This window comes from Athene cunicularia (assembly GCF_003259725.1).
Source record: "Athene cunicularia isolate RWA chromosome 4 unlocalized genomic scaffold, athCun1 chr4_part2, whole genome shotgun sequence".
NCBI classification, from domain to species: Eukaryota; Metazoa; Chordata; class Aves; order Strigiformes; family Strigidae; genus Athene; species Athene cunicularia.
Genome location: NW_020799099.1, coordinates 22707472 through 22731613, shown reverse-complemented (window position 1 = coordinate 22731613; position 24142 = coordinate 22707472). Strand labels below are relative to the sequence as shown.

General features: G+C 37.6%; 1 protein-coding gene across 3 annotated transcripts in view; it reads left to right on the top strand.

The window, feature by feature from the left end:
- CCSER1 (coiled-coil serine rich protein 1) overlaps positions 1 to 24142 on the top strand; it is a 646489-nt gene that overhangs the window by 187851 nt on the left and 434496 nt on the right. For all 3 annotated transcript variants that reach the window (XM_026847667.1, XM_026847668.1, XM_026847666.1), the window contains exon 5: positions 19692 to 19902. In XM_026847667.1, the coding sequence (XP_026703468.1) occupies positions 19692 to 19902 (211 nt within the window). The remainder of the gene's footprint in view (positions 1 to 19691; positions 19903 to 24142) is intronic.

The following is a 24142-nucleotide window of genomic DNA, read 5'->3' as shown; positions in this document are numbered from 1 at the left end:
TTTTAGCCAGGTGTGTTCACCTAGAACTAGTGAAATCACTCTTTTCCATGTGTCTGGCATTACTGGAATGAGTTGGGAAGGAGAGTTTGGGGGTTTCACAGCATGAAATGAGGTGATAACTTCTCTTCTAAACCCTCTGCTTTCACATACAAGTCCTTGAGGAAGGGAGCATTTTTTGATTATATGTTCTTTTTCTTGTTTGGCATGTTTTCACCTGAGCCCTTTCACTGTTGCTGTGGGTGGCTGAGAGCTTCCTCTGCTCTGAACTAAGTGCAATTGGTACATCTATGACAGGAATCTTTGATCGGTCAAGAAACAACATAAATTACCTCATTCAGTGAATACAATGTGTTGAGATGGTGTGGTGGTATGAGGTAAAAGCCACACTTACAGAAGTGAAACTTATCACCTAAGCAGTTCCCTTCATCAGCAGTAGCCTTTGTCACATCAATAGATACCAGCGTTCTGCTACATAAAGCTCCATCTCTTACGTATCTAAATCTTTACCCTAATTTCGGCAACCGTGAAATAGAGGGAGGCAATAAAAATATTTTAGTGGGAATACACTTCTAGAGCTTCAGAATATCTGTACAAAAATATATCGGGTTTAGTTCACTACTAGAGCAGGAGCCATTTGTATGCTTTTGTTGCATTTAAGGTAATGAATCAGTCTGGTAAGAGATGAATCCCCTTGCATTCTAGCCAGTCCTCAGAGATTAGGGCTAGGGGCAGGTGGACTATCTCTTACTAGGTATGCCAATCATGGCCGTAACTGTAGGCCTGACACCAGATGCACGAACAGCCCGTATGCTGTAGGTCTGGTTGCATTCAAGAGAAGCAGTCAGGTTCACGAATAGCACGATTTATTCTTGTGCAGCCTCTGCAGACTCTTTGAGATTGCCTACGATAAATGCCCAGACTGCAGGTTGGCTATATAGCGCTACTCACAAAAAAAGATTGAAACAGCATACACTTAATTCCTGGGTAATCAGTTGGCGTAGCCAAGGGCCCAAATCTTACCAAGAGGTGTACCTTTGGGGCGAGGAGCACAAACCCATTGATCTGTCCCTCCGATTCGACATCGGATTATCGTTAGATACAAACTCGGGGTAGTGTTTATCGAAGTATGTATGTGTGAGTGGGTGGGACTGTGGTCAAGACATTGTTTCTTGAGTAATGACACAGTCCATTCCTTGATGGGAGGTGTGTGCTGGTTTTGTGGGAAAAGGGGAAGAATAAGAGATAAGGTCTGCGGAGTACTGCAAAACAGTCCTTGAGAGAAGAGGAAGAACAGGAGATAAATCTGCATCACCATGGCAAATATTCCTTGAGAAAAGTGAAAGAATGGGACCACACAGCCTCCACTCACTTTGCATTCTTCCTTGGTGCCATGACAACACAAATCACTGGACCTCCATCCCATCCTGTGTTTGTTCTGGGCACCATTTGTTAAGGAAATGTGTGTTTTGAAGTTTTTTTGCTGTTTTGCTTTCCCCACATTTCCAGCAGCTTTTTAGCTGGGATGGATTAATCCTTTCTCAAGGCCCTTCCCTGAGGCCATTGCGCAGGCACAATACACTTCTGTTTGTGGTGTGCTGTGGTGGGTTTGGCATTGGTATGTCCATTGGGTCTTTAACATACGAGTAAAATGATTGAGTCAAGTGACCAAGCTGACCTGCTAATGTCCTGGTAGGGATGGACCCTACAATCCCCAGTGTAAGAGTTGCCTTCACTCTTTGGGTTTTTTTAGTAGAAGATAGCTCTTTTTTTAGAAGTCCCCTGCTTTAACATTGATGGCAAGCTAACTGAAAATTTTCCACTTAGAAGTTGAAATTTGAATTTCAGTGGAGAGAATCAGGAGAGACCACAGCTGAAGTTACACAAGTAGCGTGATAAGCTCTGAAATGCCTCAGCAGAATATGAAATTGCTTTTGATCTCCTTCTGTGTTAGAACATGAATGAATGTGCACATAGGTAGACTGTTGGAACACAGATGAAATAGTGTCCCCGGGGCTGGAAAGAGGATGGTCTTCAACGGTACCTCCCTATACATTCACTCTACATTAATTCCCTTCCTTTCTAAAAACTTTTCAAGATATATTTTATGTGTTATTACCAACATTTGGATGTATGACTGCCATGAAATTTACTGATCCTGTAGCCAGTAGTGCTAATGAGAGGCTCGGTACTTTCTTTTCACATTAAGGAAGAGTTTAGTGTGATGATAAAATGTGCCAACTTAAGCAGGGATATAAAGTAGAATTTTTGCCTATATTATTAAAAGTGCACAATTTTCTCATATAAGAACAGTAGCCCCAGATATTACTTGTAAGTGATGTTTCTAAATTTCTACTCTTAAACTAGACAAGGTACTGTTCAAAACCTTGAAGAGTTTTTTGCTAGTTTAGAAAGAGATATTTATATTTCAGCCGCAGATAAGTTAATGTGCTTTAACTCACAGTACTCTAATAATCAGTGCAACTATCCAAATCTTAAATTGGTTTTGGCTGCCAGTAACAAGAACAAATGAGGAGGTACGTACCAGATATTCACAAAATGACAGAAATGCTGACTACTACACCTCTCTAATACTCATTTTGCACCTGTTTTTACTGATAACCTTATGGGCCTATAAACAAAAGCACTTTCAGTTTGATTTTGTTTGGTTAAATTTCAGGAATCTTAGGGTTAAAGAGTATGTATGTATTTTCCAACCTTCCACAGCTTTCAGTGGTTTCAGAGATGAGTACAGAGATATATATATATAGAGAGAGAAGCATAAATATATGTCAAGGTGCAGGATTGCTATTTTATCACCTTGGTTATTCCTTGCCATTTTCAACTGTAGTTGCCTACTGTGTGTCTTGAAGTATTGGAATTTAATGTTGATTAAAATACCAAACCTTTTTTTTTAAAAAAAACACAACGTATAGCACATAAAAAATTGGAAATAAAGTAATTAAGTGTAGAATGCTCAGCCTGTTGTTTTAGATGCTGCTGTGGGGAAAAATGTCATCTACACAAATAACATTACCATTTGTGTCACTTAATCAGCCAAGCAGGATAAAACCAAAGAATAGTAGAGACTAATAAAGGTACACCATCTTAAACTTTAATCCTTAAAACTTTTGCTTGTTTCAGTGGCTGCCTCAACAATTACATGGCTACTGCCATCTCTGCAGTAAATATCCAAGTGACTTGTTTGGTTCGTGAAGGGACAATCAATTGTGTAGCTTAATAGTCCTTGTAGGATCCACAGGGTTCCTCTCTGTTGGTAGTGAGCTGATCACCATTTGTAAAAAAACAGGCTTCTAGTCTTCTACTTAAAGACCTGAGAATTGCAACTGTTTCTTTGGTTATACTCACTTAGTTTACTTTAAAAATGAAGTTAATATTCCTGTGCCTTGTGTTTTACATTTTCACATTTTCTCTTCTCTTTATTATTGCTGTGGCAAGAGCATATGACTTGTGACATGCAAATTTTGTATGTCAAAAACTTGTAGCGGCTTCTCCTGAGGAGCAAGAATACAGATCTCCTACCTTTTACCATGTGTTTTGGACAGGTTTGCAGATGCAAATTGGGGATCCAGTAGGTTTGCATTGGCTTTTCCCTGTTTTCTGACACATGGATAAAGCTGTTAAATATCTGTTTCGCAGGTTTTGACCTGATTTAACAGAGTTGCTTCATTTGTCTCTTAGTTATTCCTGTGAAGGCCTTTATTCAGGAGTGATGGGAAGAAGGAGGAAACATCTGCATTAGGTTAATAAATTCTTACTGTATTTTCTGTTTTCTAAAAATAATTTGTAATATTACAGGACTTATAAAGCAATTTAGAAGAGATTTTTGCTTAAACTGTGCTCTGACCTTGGATTTTCTATTTCCTTGTCTTTTTCCAACATTACATTTGTTCTTGAAAATTAAACAAAAAGCTTGACAAATGATGTTGTGTAAAAAAAAAAAAAAAATGCAAGCTGCAGCCCTTCAGGGTTCTAGAACTAATAAAAATGTCTCTAAGGGAAAACTTATTTATTTAATTGTCTGTTGCTGGATTTTGATGGCAAACATTGTATTTTGTCATATGACCCTGGCCAAGCTGAAAATTTATTTCAGCAAAAGATAGACAGTGGTTCTGTTGGGAAGTAGAAAAACTTACTGATTATGCTTGGAGTTTTGTTGAAACCCTCATACTGGTGATGGTCAAAAGACCTTCTTGATCAACCTGTTTTCAGGTTAGCTTGACTGTACTTAATTACATAAATTTATTATCCTGGCTGCATGATGTCTCCCAGGAGAGGAAAAGTGGTGGCTTGTTGGGTGTGTGTGTAGGGAGATAATCTCCTTTGCGGAAATAACTCTCCAGTAGTTTTGAAAGGTTGCTGTCAGATGTTAAAGTGTGAGAGATACAGGTACACAGACTGCCGGGAAAGGGCTATTAGGAGACCAAAGAAGCGAGATGGAATAAAAAAATTTCCTACTCTTCTGTATTGCATTGGAGGAATGTGAATGATTCCTGGCTACACAAAGAAATAACTGAAAATATGCATTCTGCATGCCATGGGTCTTTAGTGCCCTCTTCCCTGTCTGAAGCCTTATTCACACTTTACATCAACTTGCTATTTTAACCAATAAAAGAACTTTTTAGTTAGGTAGTAAAAATCTCCACAAATGGCTAGGTGCGGACTCACAGGCATGATATTTCGATTTGTGGGGCCTAAGAACTGTGGATTTAAGTGAATGCTACTAGCTTCCCTATGTTTTTGTGACATCAAGATTTTTTAAAGATGGAATTTCATATCTGGCTCATCTTTCTCTATCAACTCCCCACAAAGCAAGTGAAAACCAGCATGTATTTGTCAAATATATAATACTTGTCAGTCGTGTTGGAAAAAATGAACTTTATCGCTTTTTGACCAGTGACCTTCACTATATTCACCAGAATGAGATTGTCCTGAAAGATGTCATGGAGGAGAGTAAGACTTTTATCATTTTCACCATCTTTGGACAGAGCTGTATTTGCATTCTGAGCTTTGTTTAAAAGACAACTGAGCAAAGATAGTGATCTGTGTTTGTGAGGCTTAGTGTGAATAGAAACTTTCCCCTTTGATACCAGCCAGCTTTATCTGGTTTTAAATGTCAAGTACCCTTCAGTGTGTACAAATGAGAAGATGAGATAGCATTCACATCGGCCCATGCTGAAAACAGAGGTACTGCTCCAGGAGATGGGTATTCACACCTCTGTGCAAGCCTTAAAGACACCCACCCAGATGACCCACAGAGGGCACCTCTGAACACAGACTCATCTGTTGTATATTGTATTGAAGTTGTGACATTAGTCTTAAAGCTGAGACACTCCAAACTAATTACATGTCTAATTGCAAGCCTAGAGAAAGCTGCTTTATTCCTGGGCATGTTGTCTGCTGCTCTTTTTATTACAGTTCATCTCAAAATATCTCATTGCTTTTTCAAATGCAGAAGAAGACAAAGTTCTTTTCTAAAAAAACCCTCACAACACACAAAAAGAAGAAAACGATACATTCCACTCAAATAAAATAAAATTAAAAAAAAACAACAAGAAGAACCCCCCAAACATTCTGGTAATAGCAGGCAGATTTCTAGTTCATCCTTCTGTTACCCCCTCCTAATTAATCATGTCTCTTTGTCTTCTTTTCTATTCTGCTAATGTCCAATATGTAGTTGTACGACATCTTCTCTATTGATGCATACACACTTTAAAGTGTTCCTAAGATTTTGTGTATCAGATTTAGAGAAAGACAGTCTGGCCTGTAATATGTATGCTAATGCCAGTGTCTGATGGATTTCTGGTCCCTCAAAGCAAAGGTGGGAGGGTGGCCTTGCATTAGCTACACAGAAGATTGAGTCATAAGTCAAGCGATAGTAAACTTCAAAGACTGTACAATGTCTATATGTGCACAGGCATATCTTTTGTCTTTTGCTTTCAAAATCTATAGAGCATGCTTAGATCAAAATTTGAAGCTGTATCTGGCAACAGTGCGGGCTAGATGTGGACTTTTTGTGCAACTTTTATTTAAAAAAAAATTCAATTTATCCCAAAAGCTGGAGTAGTAAATGCCTTGAAAATACATGAGTTAGCAAGTCCAGTTTTAATCTCCATCTAGATGGAGCTTTGGGAAGCAAGTTTTAGCACACACACCCACCCCCCTACCAACAGTTATTAGGGCTGCATGTTATTAATCCTCTCCTGACAAAGAGTTTGCAAAATCTGTAACTAAAGATATTGATTATTCTTTTATGTAATGTACATTTAATGTTTCAGAGAAGAAACACTATGAATTCTATTATAAATTAATAATCTTACTAAATTTTTAATAACTTCCTTAAAGCAACATTTATAAGTGTTTTTTTCATTATCATATTTGTTGTAACCTTGAATAAATTAATGGTACAGTTTATAACAGTACTGTTAAGTTAAAAGAAATTGTGTTCTGAATATTATCCTCTATTTACTGCTTAAAATTCAAATACATGCAGTACAAAAGAATTCAGACATCAGACATCAAATTCAAATCATGGGTCATGTTTTCAGTGAGATGCACGTTTTCTAAACTTGCATAGTTTTTCACGATACTCCTGTTCACGTTATTCTAAACCTTAAACAAGCCTGGCATTGCAAATTGCAATCAATTAGAGTAACTCCCAACTATTCAGGTAGTTCAAGCAGAGCCCCCATAGTAGAGAATGTAACAACCAGAGACTGAAAAACTGAAATAAACATCTCATTTTAATGTGATAACTTAAAAAAGAAAGTTAAAAGGCAGAGGACTTAATGTCTTGGAAGTGAAGAGACATGTCAGACATTGTGGAGAGAATGAAGCTTCTGATGGGACATAGTTTGTAAGCACTTGCATATCAGGTAATACTACATCAACACAAAAATATTGTAATCAACAAACAGCTCAGTGCTAATATTTCAGTTTTAACATGCTACTTCCTTCTGTGTGCTGCTACACAAATAAATATTTAGACAGATTTAAATATGATTCAGAGATCTGAGCTTTGTTCATTCATAGTCAACCAAACCTAACATCTCTTTTTCATCTGTCTCTGGCCTCATTTTGCCAGTTTTTTAGATTTACTTTTTCATAGCAGGTCATGTTATGATGGAAAGGATGGAGGAGGAATGTTTTCTTCTATGAAAGGACAGTAAGGAAATGCTACTGTAGTGCTTCAGTCAAATTAAACTAAATATTCTGATTATTTTTTAGTGAGCTATTTACAATCAAAGAGAAAAACATTGAAGACTATACCGGCAAAGGCAGAGAAATCTCCTGTAGGTGGGCTAGTTTCACCATATGATAAAATAACGCATTTCTGCTGTGGCACTTAGTGATTGATTATGTCATGTAAGAACAAAGCAATTAGGTTAATTTACCCATTAATTAGTTTATTGCTTTTTTTGGTTTGGTCTCTAATGCCTTTGTTTAAAAAATCGAGCATGTGCTTTCAGAGGGGTTTCATTTCACTAATTAAAATCTGAGTGCACATGTTTCAACACCTGCAGTGTAAGTGAAACCCATCTGAATAAATACAAGACCTCTGGTAGTTTTGAGAGGACAGTTAGAAAAAATTAGCACTTGGAGGGTCTCACAACTTACAAGCTTTTATCTCCATATATAACTGGGAATTTGTTCTTAATGAGTTATTGGTCTGTATTTATGTTAATGGTTGCTTTTTTAAGTTGATGTGTTGAGCTGTGCAGTGTTCAGGGGAGAAGTAGGAGCTTTGAGCCTCTGAAAGGTGAGTGGTTCCTGGGGTGGCTTGTGCTTATAAAGTCCTTGGTCTCTTATGTTGGTTTTAAGATGATATGTATCTGGATGTGAGCTTATTTATTTCATGTTGAAATCTGGCACTCTTCATAGACAAGATCCAGCTAATAGTTGAGCTCAAAGTGTTAGATCTGTAGTCCTTGAGTAGCTTGTATGTAGTTATTCTAAAAAGAAGTTTATTTCTGCTGTTCTACACGTTATTTATGATCAGTATTGGCTGGAGCCCAGAAAATGTATATTATTTAACTGTGGGAAAAACAAATATTACTCTGCATCTAAGTCTGCTAGAAGCTGTTAATCATGAAACACCAGACTTCACAACAGTGAAGGGACTGAGGAAGATTTCTTATTTTTTGTTTGAAAACGCTGCTCTCTCTCAGAAGTTCACCATCTTCTCTAGATATATGCTTAACTTTTAGATTGCCTTGTTTGAAGTCAGGAATTGGACTTGACTTGTGGGTCCCTTCCAGTTCAGAATATTTGTCTGGGTTTAAGTCCAGAGGACAGCTGAGCACCATGCAGCTGCTTGCTCACTTCTTCCCCCTCAGGAAAAAGGAGGTAAAATAAAATAAAAGGCTCCCCAGGGATTGAGATAAGGATAGGGAGGAATGATTTACCCATTATGGTCATGGGCATAAACCAGACTCATTAGGGTAAGAAAAAGAAGGTTAATTTCATTTAACCACCACTTAACTATCAAATAGAGTAGGACAATGAGAAGTATAACCACGTCTTAAAAACACCTTCCCTGCACCTCTCCCTTCTTCCTGGGAGCAGCTTTGCTCCCAATCTCTTACTCTCCTATCCCTCAGCAGCACAGAGAGGATGGGGAATGGGGATTGCGGTCAATTCATCATCTGTTTCTGCTGCTTCTTCCTTCTCTAGGGGAGGACTTCTCCCACTTGTCCTCTGCTCCAGTGTGGGGTACCTCCCATGAGAGACAGTCCTCCATGAGCTTCCTCTGACATGAGCCCTTCTCATGGGCTGTAGCTCTTCTCATGCTGCTCTAGATTGGGTCCCTCTCATGTGATGCAGTCCTCCCAGAGCTGAATTACAGCAGTGGGGCCTTCCCTCAGAGTCCCAGTCTTTTTTGGGTTCAGCCGCCTGCTGTGGTGTGGGGTCCTCCACTGGCTGCTGGTGGGTATCTGCTCCACCAGTGACCAACGTGGGCTGCAGGGGTGGGTCTATTTTGGCACAACATCCCCCACCCTCTTTCTTTCTTCCACTGACCTCCATGTTTGCATAGGGGTTCTCCTTGTCACTCCTCCTCCAACTCTATTTTTTCCCAGATTCTCCTTCTTAAATATGTTATTACAGAGGCACCACCACCACTGCTCATTGCCTCAGCCTTGGCCAGAGGTGGGTATGACTTGGCGCTTTGGGAGCTTGAAGAAGCTTCTCACAGAGGCCATCCCTGTAGCCCCCTCACTTGCTATCAAAAACCCCTGCCACACACACAAACCCAACACTATAGTCTGAGTCCCCTTGATAATGCAAAACAAATACATATATTCACATGCACACGTAGACACGTATAAGCAAGTGCTCAGCTAGCAAGAAAACATTTGCAACTGCTGTGCCAGGAACAGCATGAAGTTTTTTATCAGCAAACTTCACTAAATAACTGCTGTATTTAATTAGCATTGGTGCTGGATTCCTCATGTTTTGTTACTTTTGTTTAAGTCAGGCTTTTGAAATCATTGTGGCTGTTCATATCTTTGTCAGCGGAACTGGAAATTTTGCAAAAGATTAATTCCATAAGGTTTTCTAAAAACCTGATAGAAGAATCCAAATTAAGCATTAAAAAATCACTAGTAGATTGCTGTCTTTTGAGAATGGATATATATTAACGTGCATGTTCTGGATTTCTGTACATTACGTCCCTAAATCCATCATATGCTTTCTTTTATTGGTCATAAAAGAGGATTTAACATAAAAGCTCTTTTAACAATAATATTAGGTTCCAGCTATCTTACGTGATAATGAAATAGGATAGGTTTTAAAGTTGCAGTTTCTTCCTGACATATAAATCAAATTCCCTACATAAAGTAGGTGGAAGGTATCATCTGAAATTAAACACAACTCTTTTAATCATTATTCATAAACTGTTAGAGGGCAATGAGAAGGAATACATTTGTTTAATCACATACTTTCACCAAAATGAAGATCCATTGTGTTGATTCCATTAAAGACTATCGAATGTTATCTTCACTCAGGAAGCTGTGTTTGTAATTACTGATTATTTTGGTGATTATATTATATTACTGATGATATATTTCACTGTATAAAAACATACAGAGCTAATGATAACTTTTAGGATTACTAGCTGGAACTTTTTGAACACCCACAGAGTTTTAACTACATAATTGTTGTACAGGGTATTCCTTAACTCTAACAACTCAGATCTGCTGATGCTTTAGTTTACTTTCTAGGCCATGGCATTCCGCTGTCATCTAATCCTATAGGCATGTGCCTTTTTGCTAGATGGAGAATGTGTATGACAATAGCATGATAATCTATAAAATGGTTATTTAGATGTCTATATCTGTTTTCAAGACATGGCACAGTCAGAAGTCAGATATTTCCTCAATCAGACCCAATCTGGGAAGAATCCCCTGAATCACCTAACCAGGATGAAGGCAGGTAGGGTTGAGATATAATAATAACAGAGTCATCTCGTCCTTGACCTTGAAGATCATCTAGTCCAGCCGTTAACCTAACACTGACAGTTCCCAACTACACCATATCCCTCAGCATTATGCTGACCCTATGCTTAAACACTTCAGGGATGGGGACTCCACCACCTCCCTGGGCAGCCCATTCCAACACCCAACAGCCTCTTCTGGAAAGAAATGCTTCCTAAGATCTAGTCTAAACCTTCCTGGATGCAACTTGAGGCCATTCCCTCTTGTCCTATCGCTTGTTACTTGGTTCAAGAGACTCATCCCCAGCTCTCTGCACCCTCCTTTCAGGGAGCTGTAGAGGGCGATGAGGTCTCCCCTCAGCCTCCTCTTCTCCAGACTAAACACCCCCAGTTCCCTCAGCCGCTCCTCGTACGACCTGTGCTCCAGACCCTGCACCAGCTTCGTTGCCCTTCTCTGGACACGCTCGAGTCATTCAATGTCCTTTTTGTAGTGAGGGGCCCAAAACTGAACACAGGAATCGAGGGGCGGCCTCAGCAGTGCCGAGTACAGGGGTCAGATCCCTTCCCTGTCCCTGCTGGCCACGCTATTGCTGACACAAGCCAGGATGCCATTGGCCTTCTTGGCCCCCTGGGCACACTGCTGGCTCCTGTTCATCGGGCTGTCAATCAACACCCCCAGGTCCCTCTCTGACTGGCAGCTCTCCAGCCACTCCTCCCCAAGCCTGTAGTGCTGCTGGGGGTTGCTGTGGCCCAAGGGCAGCCCCCGGCATTTGGCCTTATGGAAACTTCTCCAGTTGGCCTCAGCCCATGGCTCCAGCCTGTCCAGGTCTCTCTGCAGAGCCTCCCTACCCTCGAGCAGATCAACACTCCCACCCAACTGGGTGTCATCTGCAAACTGACTGAGGGTGCACTCGATCCCCTCGTCTAGATCATCAATAGAGATGTTAAACAGGAGTGGCCCCAAAACCCAGCCCTGGGGGACACCACTCGTGACCGGCCGCCAACTGGATTTAACTCCATTCACCACAACTCTTTGGGCCCGGCCATCCAGACAGTTTTTTACCCAGCAAAGCGTGTGCCATCCAAGCCTCGAGCAGCCAGTTTTGCCAGGAGAATGCTGTGGGAAACTGTCAAAGGCCTTCCTGAAGTCAAAGTAAACAACATCCACAGCCTTTCCCTCATCCAATAAGCAGGTCGCCCTGTCATAGAAGGAGATCAGCAAGAAAAGCAAGCAGAATGCTGAAGGCATTCCGCTTTGGGTATTAATAAATATTAATTAGATCTTTAAAACTGCCTGATATGCATCTCAGATGGACCTCTCAGTCAGCACAAGGTATGATGAATTGCCTGCTTGCTTCACAGAAGTGTTCTTAATGCTTCATAGCTTCATCAAAAGGTAGTATCATGGTTTACACAGTAGTGATGTGGTTAGGTGCTTCCCAGATTTTAAAAAACAAGTCATAGAGGGCTCAAAGTAGCTTGTCTCCTTTAGAATGTATATGATTTTTCCACTTAATTTTTTGGTCTCATTGGAATTCCATCTTATCTAAGTCATGTCTCTGGATTCTGCCAGGCACTAAGCAAATATTTGTTGCAAACCCTGCTGTCCTTTTGGATTTTTTGGATTTAGCCTTAACTGTTAACATACCTATCTTCGCACTGAAGACTAAGTAAAAGTTCCATAGCTTCTTAGTGGGCACAGAAAACGCTTTCTTTTTTTTTTTTTTTTTTTTTTTTTTCAAAATTTGGAAAAGCTTCCATAGCAAAAAATGCTGACCTGTAGTAGGAACTATTTGGGAATTAATTTTTAAGTAAGGGAAACTATTTTGGTAACTGAATAAAAGGAGTGCGCTTCTTGTGCACCTTGGAAGGCAGTCATCATATATAATATCCGCTGTGATTTTCCATTTTTTAAAAAAATGTTTTTTAACCTTGTAAAAACTTGAAAGTTTTATGTTCCATTTCCAGAGTTTCTAAAAGAAAGACTCAAGCATTTAGAGCAGAGAGCAAAAGTGAGGAGAAATGGGTTTTTTTGACCTAGAAAGTGACAGTGGCAAAATAGATTTCTGTTTCTCCTTTTTCCCGACACTATAAAGTTTGCTGGGCCTGGGCATGCTTGAATGCCTGTCGTCTTTAATAGGTTAGATCAAAATTTTGTCGTTCTAGTCCCGGGTCAGATGAGTTGCTCAGCTCCATAGAGTGCATTTGGAGTGAGATTTAGAGAGGACACCTAGTGCCTTTAGCTTTTATCTGTTCTGAGGTACGTCCAGCTGAAAGTATGTACTGTTTACAAAGGCTACAATGACTGCAGGTAGATTTATCAGTTGTCCAAACAAAAGGTAAGCTGCCTTTTTGTTTTAATATCTCAACCAGAGATATAGTCTGAGTTACTGCTTGCTTTTGTGCATAATTAAACTGAGATTTATATTTTGTATACCAACTCTAAAATAGTTTCAAGAATGATCCCCCACTGATTTTTTTTTAATTTTTTTTTTTTAATTTAAAGCCTTAGTCTACTAAACTCTCAGTGCCCAGACAGCCTCATTTACTTTTCCTGGTTTGTCTGTAGTGCTTTATTTACTACTGCACTGTTAGTACTTGAAATTGAAGAAGCCCCACCTGTCTTTTCCAGACAGCTGTTTATTTGGACATTATTTGATTAATGTATGGTGTTACATTATCTTGTTTGTATGATAGTTAAATTTTCTTAATAGTTTCCATGAGGACGAAAATCACTGAAGTCCTTAAGTGTTGTGTTTTTGTGTACTAGATCAGGGGATATAAACAGAGCTCCTGACTCCTATAGAATTTAGAGAAAGGAAATAAATGCTTGGCATGCCCTTATTAGCTGTACTTCACCAGTAGCTGAAAAATGGAGGACTTTTTTTCCTTTTTAAAAAAATTTTAGAATTTGAATCCATATTTTATGATCACCAGGTTCTAGACCAAAGGAAATCTTTATGGCTGTTGTATAAACCTTTGAAAGAAAAGGGTTTATAATGGAAAAGGCTGACAGTCTCATAACTTGTAGCAGCACTAGCCATTAGAGTGTGTGCACATTTGTGTGTGAGTACATAGTTTGATAGTGACAGGTACCAAACATAATTTTTCTAAAAGGCTGACCTTTAAAAATCATAGCATCAGAGTACCAATAAATGCTACAATAGTTCTAAAAGCTGTACATTGTCAAACAATATGTACCTTATGGCACGGTGCAGTTTAATATTCTGAGATGTCATACCTATAACTTCTGAAGCATTTTCTGTTGGAACAGAAGTAATGTTGAGAAATTGTGTGAGACAGAGAGGTATAAATTTTGATGCCAAAGAATGCTAATATGGGTAATTAGCCAAATATTTATGTTTTGGTTACCTTATTATCTCCTCAGTATTGCAAAGGCTGCATTTTCAGAACAGGAGTTTGGCGATTTTTGTCCTCCTTGACCAGAGCTTTGAGAATAATTAGTAACCTAGCAATACATTATTTCATACACCTGTTAGAATGTTTAGGAATGTGCTTTTTATGCCTCAGTTCTGCTAAATATGGGGAAGGGCCTTTCTTTTTCCAAAATGTGTCTATATATTTTGGTTTTAAGCTATTTGGGATAGAACATGTCTCTTACTAAGTGAGATTAGTAAGAGATTAATCAGAGAATAAGATTCACTCTGGGATGACTGTTAGGCTTGACTGTAATATACATCTTTGTAAGAGAGCCACAGAATGGTTTGAACTGAATTTGGAAAGTGTTTGAGGTAGGCAGACTTTTCTCTAAAAATCAGAATTAATTGCTCTTATGGTCCAACTGAGGGACCTTTCTTAAAATAGTAATTGGTGATTTTTCTAAAAGAGGATCCCTTTCATCTCTTTGTTGTTGGTGAGAAAAAAGTACATTCTGGGTTGGAGAAAAAAGTGTAGATTGAAGGCTATCTAGATTTGTATGAAAAGGATTTCAGGATATAACCTCTGCATGGAGTGAATAACATTTTGCTAGTGTAAAAGGACATATGTTTCAGGTGGGCCAAGTTATGAACAATTAAGAGTTTTTTTTCTGAAATATTTATGAAGATTAAATGTGTATGTGTTTATATATGAATGTGTGAATTTTATAACTGCATATATAAAAATATATATGTGTATATATATACAGGATGTACTTATATGTGATGTGTGTGTATATATATATACATGATATATGTGACTATATACATACTCAAACACTGAAAGTAAGTGATTAAAGGCTTTTTCTAAGACCCTGCTTTAGAAGATAAGACTTCAGAGAAGAAAGAAGGTATGTTCAGCTCTTTCCATAGAGGCTGGGGTCTTTCGCTCTGCTTGCAGAGCCTTCCTGAGGCCCACTGTGTTAGGTGGGTTCTCTTCTGTTAAGTGGGTATCTGTGGGACCAATTGTATTAGTTTAGGCTAATTCTGCTGTAGCAACGTCTTGAGCACTGCTGATGAAAACTAAGAAGATTAAACTCTACATTATCTGGGGATGTTTATGTAATTGAAGTTCAAATTACCATAAGCTCCTCAAGTCATTGATCTGAGGATCAGTAAGAAGGGAAGAATAACTCAAACTAGCTCAAGTTGCAGATCTTTGGGTCTTTCTATTTTATTTTTTTAAGAAAAGTGCTTTAAAGATGCTTGAAAACAAGAAAGTTGTTCTTGTTCTACCTTCTTAAGGGGAAAAAGCTTTGAAAGGAGCTGCACAATTGTGTCTCTTCTTCATTTAGTTAACATGAAATTGTATTGGAATTATGGAGGCTATTAAAATGCTAGAAGTCACTGATTGATTAATGCTATCTCACTATTTCAATAAAGATTGCTTTTGAAATAGAACTTTGTCTTAAATGCACTACTATTTTGCTAAACGTGGATGTTGTAGCTTCTGATTTTTGTATCCATTATAAATGAGGAAGTATATTCATGGTGTTTGGTGGATATGTCCAGGTACAACAAAAACAAGCCAGGAGGCCCAAAGTGCCACCAAGTTGCACACAATTTTTCATCCTATTAAACATTCACAAATTTGTAACACATTTTCTGTGGATTTCCAAACCTTATGGTGACAGTAATCTACTGTCATTAAGCTTGCTTTTCTTTGTTGTCATTTGTTGTCCCCTTAGATACAACGTGCATCTGTATAGGAAGTATTCCACTTGAGCAACTTGAATTAGCCTGTTTCCCTATGGTATTGATCTAAAGGACTGGGCAGGGTTTTAAGTATGCCATCTGTCAGACTTTGTCTGATCTTCCATCATACAGAATATGAGAACTGCTTGTTATCTGGGAAGTGAAGTCTGTAATATTTGGGAGAAAATTAAGAGCAGCTTCTTAGCACTCTTCTCAGCTGTGATTTGCCACTACATCCACAGTTCACCATAGACCTTTCAAAAAGGACAGCTTTTCTCTTGCCTAGGAGTCTGGCTGGGTTTCACATCTCAAGCTTGGAGCTTCATGGCTCCTAGCCATGCTCAGATATTTGAGATGATATCTACATGAGATGGTTCTTTTGTGCACATCTGCACCACTGACATCCCCCAGAATGGAGTGGCCCCATCCAATTTGCCTATACTAATCACCAAACCATGCTAAGAAATTGTTTGAAAGTGATAGTTGTGTTGGGTCAAGGCATTTCAGAAGTGTTTTAATACTGACTGACTTCCAGTGCCCAGGGACTTTTTCAGGTATGGTTTTATTAAAGAAGAGATATAGCCTAAGTGTGTGTGTATGTCTGGCAAACGTAGATCTCAGACAGGAGCCATATATTTAAAAGTGACCAAAATTTCTGAAATATTTTGTGTTGATAACATAGAATTAGCATTGTCATTTAAATGAAATAAAATGTCTTTAGTAATTAAAATAGACCTTTTGAGGCTTTTTATCCACAGTTTCAGAAGTTTGTCACAGATAACATTTTCCTGTGAATGTTTTTATTACAGTAAATGCACCTTTGGAAGGTGGAGGGGACTGTCTGTCTCTAAGGAGCCTCTGCACTAACAGCTGTGGAACCATCCCCTCTTCCCACCTCAGAGGTAGAGAGGTGCTACAGTAGTAAGGGGAAACTTCCAATTTTTCCAAGAACGTTTCTTTTCCTTGTGAAATCTATACTGCTGCTTTGAGATAAATTGCAATGGATTGTCATAATAATGCTGTAATAGACCACCTGGACATCGTTAATAATTAACTTGATGAAATATCGGTTCTAGAATTAATTTAAAATAAGCTTTTTCCTGCAGCAAGTAGAAGGAGTTGTATCAGACAGTGAAGAGTTTTTCTGTCACAGATCAGTTACAGTCTTTTCAGATATTTTGGAGGTACTATATCATCTGATTACTCACTGTATACGAACTCTGAGTTGCCATTTTCCAGTTGCAGTTGAGTTAGATTTTAAAGTCATGACCATGAGTGGTGGTGTTATGGTGCTTTTCATACTCGGTACAAGGTTCTGTGTTTGAAAAGACGGTAATTTTGTGTGTGGAGCAGTGTGATGTCAACATAAAGCCCACTGAAGTCATTGAAGGTATTTTCTTCAGTTGAAATTAAGATTTGCTGTATTTCCAGTATAGCTTATACATAAACACTGTGAGAGGATGATAGTTCTCCAAGAGTACTGCTTGGTTCCTCATCACTGGGGCAGCAGGGTATTGCTGTTGATACCAGGTTGTCCTCTCTGATAATGTGCTGTAAAAGACTCCTTTTGGGAGGCATTACATCTTATGTCAGTCCTTTCTTAGTGTCAGGATGTTACTCTCATAAGATGGCTCTTCAGGAGCATGAGGAAGATGAACCTTTGGTGGGACCCACAAAGTGAGCATGCAGAGTATTCTGAAGAATAATTCATATCCTGGCCTGCAGGCAGTGGGCAGGAAAAAAAGACCTTGTTATTTCATCTTACTCAATTTAAATAATGTGCTCTTCTGGCTACACAAATCTTGCGCAAATGTAGATTCTGATAGTTTGAATATGGCTTTTTTTATAAATCCTTAAAAGTGGCCTATGTTATGAAACTTCAGATAAAATTTGTTTTTCCTTTGCATGATATATACCTGAGGCTTTTTTAATAAAGACTATGAATCAGCAGTGACAATATCCTTCAGTCAGAAGCATATTTACCATCCACCTCAGATGATTACTTTAAAGGACACAAAATATTCTACTAAAAAAGTTGTTTCAATGTATTTAAAAATTAAACCAGACTAATTTAATTGTTTTATGAGTATTGAAAAACCTGGATTAGAAAATTTGAGTTCCGTTGACCATCACAAGCGTCTGTCCATATCTGTGGTCTCTGTGGTGCTTTTCTTGATCTAACCCATTGTCCCTCCTGCACATTACATAGCTTGTAAAATATAAAAGTGAACCATCCATAAAAGATAATTCTAGTAGCCTCACTTTCAACATGTCAGTATGGCATTGGGAATTGCTTGTCCTGAGAAATCATATTAATCCCTTTTTGTATGTGGTTCCTGTGAAACCAAAGTTAACTAAGGAAAATTTCACATGGAAAAATATTCTTAGTCCTTCCAAAATAGGGCCCTGCTTAAAATTCAGAATCAGTTTTGTGTTTCATGAAAATTCATGTGGAACAGAAAATTAGAACTATACATTAAATGAATACTAAGTGTAACTTTCTTCACTATTTGCGCTAACATTTTTAATTATAGTGGATTAATTTGGTATGAATATGGGTTTCATGCTTTGCTGTTACAACACTTTAGTAATTTAGTAGTGATTAATATACTGCTTTCGCACAGTGCAGCCACATTCTCAGATTTATTCTCTATTCAGATTTGTCCTTTTTCCCCACTGGTTGAAGAGAAAATAGGTGCAACATTGAAGTTGAATGCTTTCACGGCATGAAATGCTTTCATGCCATCCTTCATGGGTTTAGTTACATTCTGTTCCACCAAAATGTCAAGTGGTATCTGTTTGAAAGATTTTTATACCATTAAACTTTTGGCTGATTTTGACTGATTTTGGTTATTTTTGGCTGATTGTATTTATGACGTCTAGATCACAGAACCACACAGGTGGGAAGGGACCTCTGCAGGTCTCTGTTCCGAGCCCTTACTCAAAGCAGGTCCAATTAGAGCAGGTTACTCAGGGGCTCGCCTCATCATGTTGTGAATATCTTCAAGAATGGGTGTCCCATAGCATCTCTGAGCCCCTGTTCCTTTGTTTGACCACCTTCATGGTAATAAATAAAGTTCTTCTATATGGTCACAATTGTCTGTATTCCATCTTCTGTCCATTGCCTTTCATCCTATTGCTGTGCATCCCTATGGATAGCCTGGCTCCATCATCTCTTCACCATCCCAGTGGAGACAGTAGAGACTCTGGTTAGCAGTGAGATTCCCTTCATCTTCTCTTTAGAGTACTACAGTACTACAATTAAAGGTTACTAGCTTGAATTTGTAAATGATGGCTGAAATCAGATTTCTTAGGCCATTCTAACAATTTCAAAGCCGTCTCTTTACTCCTCCTCATTTATTGTGCACTTCAGCCCCCTTACCATTTTGTTGGTCTTCACTGGGCTTGCTCCATCATGGCAAAGTCGTATAGATATGTGGCTTTGATATTAAAGGGAAGTAGTATATATGCAGCAAAATAATGGCATTTTGTTACCTCCAAAGTCCATCAAAATTTTTCCAAATCTTTCTTTTGTCTTTAATGGGTTCTCAGTCACAAATTAATGTTGTTCTCTTTAATGTTTTCAACAAATAGTTTCAGAGTAACTAAACTTCATAGTGAGTACAGATTAATTAAGTTTCAAATTCCATTTTATAGAATAGCAGTTTCATCTTATGTTGCTGGTTCAGCCCAGAAGAGAGTATTTTCTTGGTTTTCTTTTCTTTTTGAGTTCTAAGTCAAAGCATAGGAAGAAGTGATTTAGCTTTTGAAAGTACATGACATTAATTTTTTCATAAAGCTGAACCAAAATAAGAGACCCATAATAGTTTTGCCCGTAGGGTATTTTGTTTTAAGAAAATGGCTTTCTTTTGAAGGGCATGGGATAGAGCATAGTTTCAATTCCTGTAGCAAATGGTACATTTATTAATGCATATTTTATTGATAACACCATATGGCTATATGTACATTATAAAGGCCATTCATGCTAGCAGGTTTAAAAAGTGAATGTGGAATGTGTCTTTAAACTCAAAGGAACAAAAAGCCAGAAATTATTGAGTTCTTTCTCTTTTTCATATTTTAGTGTTGATCTCTCTCTTTTCTCTTGTAAGGAACTTATCTCTGAAGCTGTCAAAGGATGTAGACCAAGGAGAAGCCAGGTACCCTCGTGTTAGCCAGCTGGCTGGCAGCCCATCCATGGAGTGGCCTTTTACTGGTCTGGAAGAAGGTGGAGGCATGGAATCTTTGCCCTTCAGACTGATGTTGCAAGATTGCACAGCAGTAAAGACATTGCTTCTGAAAATGAAGAGGGTTCTTCAAGAGGTAAGTACCCACTCATTTCTTAAATTAATAGCTTTCAGCATTAATGAGCTAAGAAGCAGAAAAGGGTTAGAAAAGTTTATGGACTTGATGTCTTTTAATGTGTCTTAAATATATGGAACTGATGCAGAAGTATAAATACTAGTGTCTTAACATGGTAGAGGTCAGAAAGTTTATACTATAGCAGAATTTAACTGATACTGCCATTTTGGTGCACAGAGTATAAAGCTTCTCTTGATCTTTTACCAAAAAGGGGGCAATGGAGATGAACTTCTTTAAAACAAAATAAATTGTATTATTTTCCTCTAGCATTTTAGAGCTTTTCTGTTTTCTTACTACATTTGTTAATCAGTATGAAGTTGCATGCAATTTATTTGGAGGAGAGATGCAAAGGAGAAAGATACTCTTTTAAGTAACAGTACTACAGTTAAAGCTTACTAGCTTGAATTTATAAACGATGGCTGAAATCAGATTTCTAAGGCCATTCTAGCAATTTCAAGAGTCTTGGCTTGTCTTGTCCTGCTATATTCTCCTGATACCCCCATGGACTGCTAATGTTTCTTTGAAAAATTTCTTTTGCATCCATTTCCCTTTAGGATTTTAGAAGAAATGAAATTATTATTGAGGTTTTGGTGTGGTGTTTTTCACTTTTCAGCTGTGGGGTTTTGGCTCAGGTACATTTCTAATAAGCTTTCATCTTCATATTGGTGAAATGTGATTTGTGTCTTCTTTGAGATCTCCAAGACAGATAATTTTGTTTGGTTTTATCTATACAGTTCATGGAATTACAGAGTAATTTAGGTTCAAAGGGCTCTCTGGAGGTCCAAACCCTCTACTCAAAGCAAGGCCAACTTGGAACGAGTTGCTCAAGTCATTGCCCACTTAAGGTTTTGGTACATTAATGGGCTTTCCATATTGTCTCTGGGCAATCATTTCAATATTTGACTACATCATTGTAGTGTTTTTTCCATAAGACATAACCAGAATTTCACTTGTTGCAACTTCAACATATGATGAAGTGCTAGTCACTTGACTGAGATATTTAAATATGAAGTAAGGTTTTAGCAAGTTTGGGGTTTTTTAGTGCTACTTCTTGATCATCTGTATATAAATTCAACCGTTTGTTGTCATGTCCGAGAAGGTTTGTCAAAGATTTTGCAATGATAGTTATCCATTAGTACTCCTAAATAGCATGTTTTTGCTGGATGGCAAGCCTCATGCCTTCCAGTTTCTTTCAGTTCAGTAGAAGCTTTATGTATGCTATTGGGCTTCTTAATGGACTTCTGTTTTGATGAATCCAGAATTGATGTAATTAATACTCCATCAGCTTTTGCTTATATGGTGTCAGAATACAGAATTAATTTAAAGGTTCTTGTACACTGAGAAGGATCTGTAACCCTATTATAAACGGGAATAAATTATAAGAATTATAATATTACATGACATAGCAGTTCTAACATTCAGCTAATAACATGGGCAGCATCCTCTGTTGCTTCTTCTGTGATTCATTCTATGATTTGTTCAGAAAAGTTCTTTTTTACTGTGATGGTATGCATATGAATTTCATTTTTAACTTAACAAGTTGTATTAAATTTGTGTAAGAATCTACTGTGAACACAAGGTATTTCATGTGACTCACTTATGTCCAGTTACTAATATCTCCGTATGTAACCCATATTGATTTTTTTTTCATTGTAATCATTCAGTCTTTTATGCACTCGTTCCTTTTTATCATATAATTTTCACCTCCCCATCTGACTGTAGCATGGTTTCATTCTGTCTTTTCCTTTTCTTTTTGTCTTGCCTTCCTTATGAAATCAAAATACCTTTTTTCTGATTCTATACTTGGATGTTATATGTGATATATATGCTGTAGTTTACTTCCCTGTTTTTCAGCACCTTTGAGATGGAATCTCCTAGTAGTAATATACATTATTTTAGTATGCAGCTAAACAAAACTCTTCTATAGCTAGAATGAAATGACCAATGTGATGGTCAAAAACTTTTGCTACCTTGAGTTGTTATTTGTATTTTGTTTTTTAATAAGCAACTTGTATAATAACAATGATAGAAAAGATGAGGAGAATGCTGTAAAATGATATGGGAGTGTACTGTTTAGTAGCCTCATCTGAGAAATAGCTGTTTGATATGTAGTGCAAGATTCCAGTTCTACTGATACAAACACACATGCTAATTCTTGAAAGAAAAAGTTACTTTTTGACATCAGTGTTAAACTACACAGTTTTCATATCTTCATAAGGCGTTAACAAGCTCATCCACTATACATTGGGAAATATCCATGGTATAATTGCAGGAGACTGAAAGAGCACTAACAACAAAATATACACAGAGTCTTTAAAACACATTAAAATACTACAAATTAAACCAAAGCTTAAATATGATTCAAAAGAACATAAGTAGCTAGCTTGAACAACCAAAGAGAAGATGACCTTGAAATATATTACAAATTTATATTGAAATGACACATCTTGATTATCTTCAGAAATACAGACTTTTTTACATTTATGTCACTTAAATTATTAGTGAAAGATTCCAGGAAAATACAATTCCATCAAATTGAAATATTGTGTTGAAGAATCTGATAAATAAGTCATCTGAACATATTTGGTAGGCAGTTTCCATGGAGAAGGTACCCTCCTTCCATTGTAACTAGATGTAACGTCTTAATCCAAAAATCACTTCTGCCCCAACCAATATTATAAATCAAACTCACAACAGTACAGAATTAAAAGACATAAAAGAAAAATTTTTTCCTTACCCTGGAATGCTCATGTATTTTTAGGTGTAGTCAAACATAGTTTCTGGAAGGCTTATATGATATAAAAGTGAAATATTTTATGCCTGTAACAGTATAAAATAAACAAATTTATAAAATAATATGTCACATGTTTTCATCCACTTTAAAAAATATAGAAAGCAAACAATCTGCATGGGGGAAAATTACATGAGTTATCAAAAAAGAGCTGCAGTATTTCTGTTTTATAGCTGATGTTACCCATAGAAGAAAAAATAGTATACACCTCTATTGAAAAATAGCATGTTAATTGAGCTAAAATATTAGCCCCTTTATTCAATATAATCCTTCTTAAGCACTGAGCATTGCTTCTAAGGAATAATTTAATTATGATCTGCCAAAATGTAATACTAGCTAGTACAATATGCTTTTTTTTGTTGTTGCTGTTGCTTGTAATTGAACAATCTAAATGGAAAAAGTGCATACAATATATGTTGTACTGTGCTGCAGATTTATAAAGCTGTGAGTTTAGCTTGTTATTAAGTCTTATCATGAAAAGGGAAATTGAAGACATGGCAGTAACTTGCAAGATTGAGAATGCTATTAGGTAATGTATTTAGTAAAAGACTAATGAATGATCATTCAATTAAGAGAATTAATTACAGCTTCACTTTCAGTGAAAAAGCCTTGAAAATGTCTACTAATATTTTTTTATAGCTCTGGCCATGCAAGTCTCGTAAGGCAGATTGTCCCCTAATGTTTTGAGAACCTCAGTGAACAAAGCTAAATATAGTCTGGAGGACCTTGGCACATGAGGAGACTTGGCGATCCACCAGAAATTTTGAAAGTCCAGCTTTTTTCTCATGGATGTTGTGTTTCTGATGACAAATCTGCAATAAATGGAGTAACCAAGACTTGTGGCCTGCAAAGTTTCGTGGAAAAGCATTACCAGCGATTAGCAGCACAGGCAGCTTGATAAAAGCCACTTCAGCATGTAAGACAATACAAGATGTCATGTAGCCTGTCTGTGATTTAGAAGTAGTTCTTGGTCTCCCTTTTCTCTCCATCTCACTGATGTTTATTGAACTTCCCCCCCGCCCCTCAAAATGTACTTCGTCTTGACTTAAAAGGGAAAAAAAAAAAAAAAAAAAGAAGACAGTAAAATGGGGAGTTGGATGGATGAAATTGGTAGGTTTGCTCTCTCCTAAGAAATGGTTTCTTCACTTTCTGACTTCAGACAGGCCTTCCTGCTCTGCACTGGTCTTCAACTCAATCTGTTATCTTTTCTCCCCTGTATGCTGTGCTTTCTATGTTTTATTAAATTTCTGGACACTAATTGATTGCGTGTAGTGAATGAGCTTCTAAAAATTAGACTGTAGCTTCTTCCTCACTTATTGCTATCAAAAATAATGAATATATAATGCCTCTTTCCCAAACAATATATGGGGTTTCCTGTACTTTTCCAGATAAGACCGAAATTATTTCCAT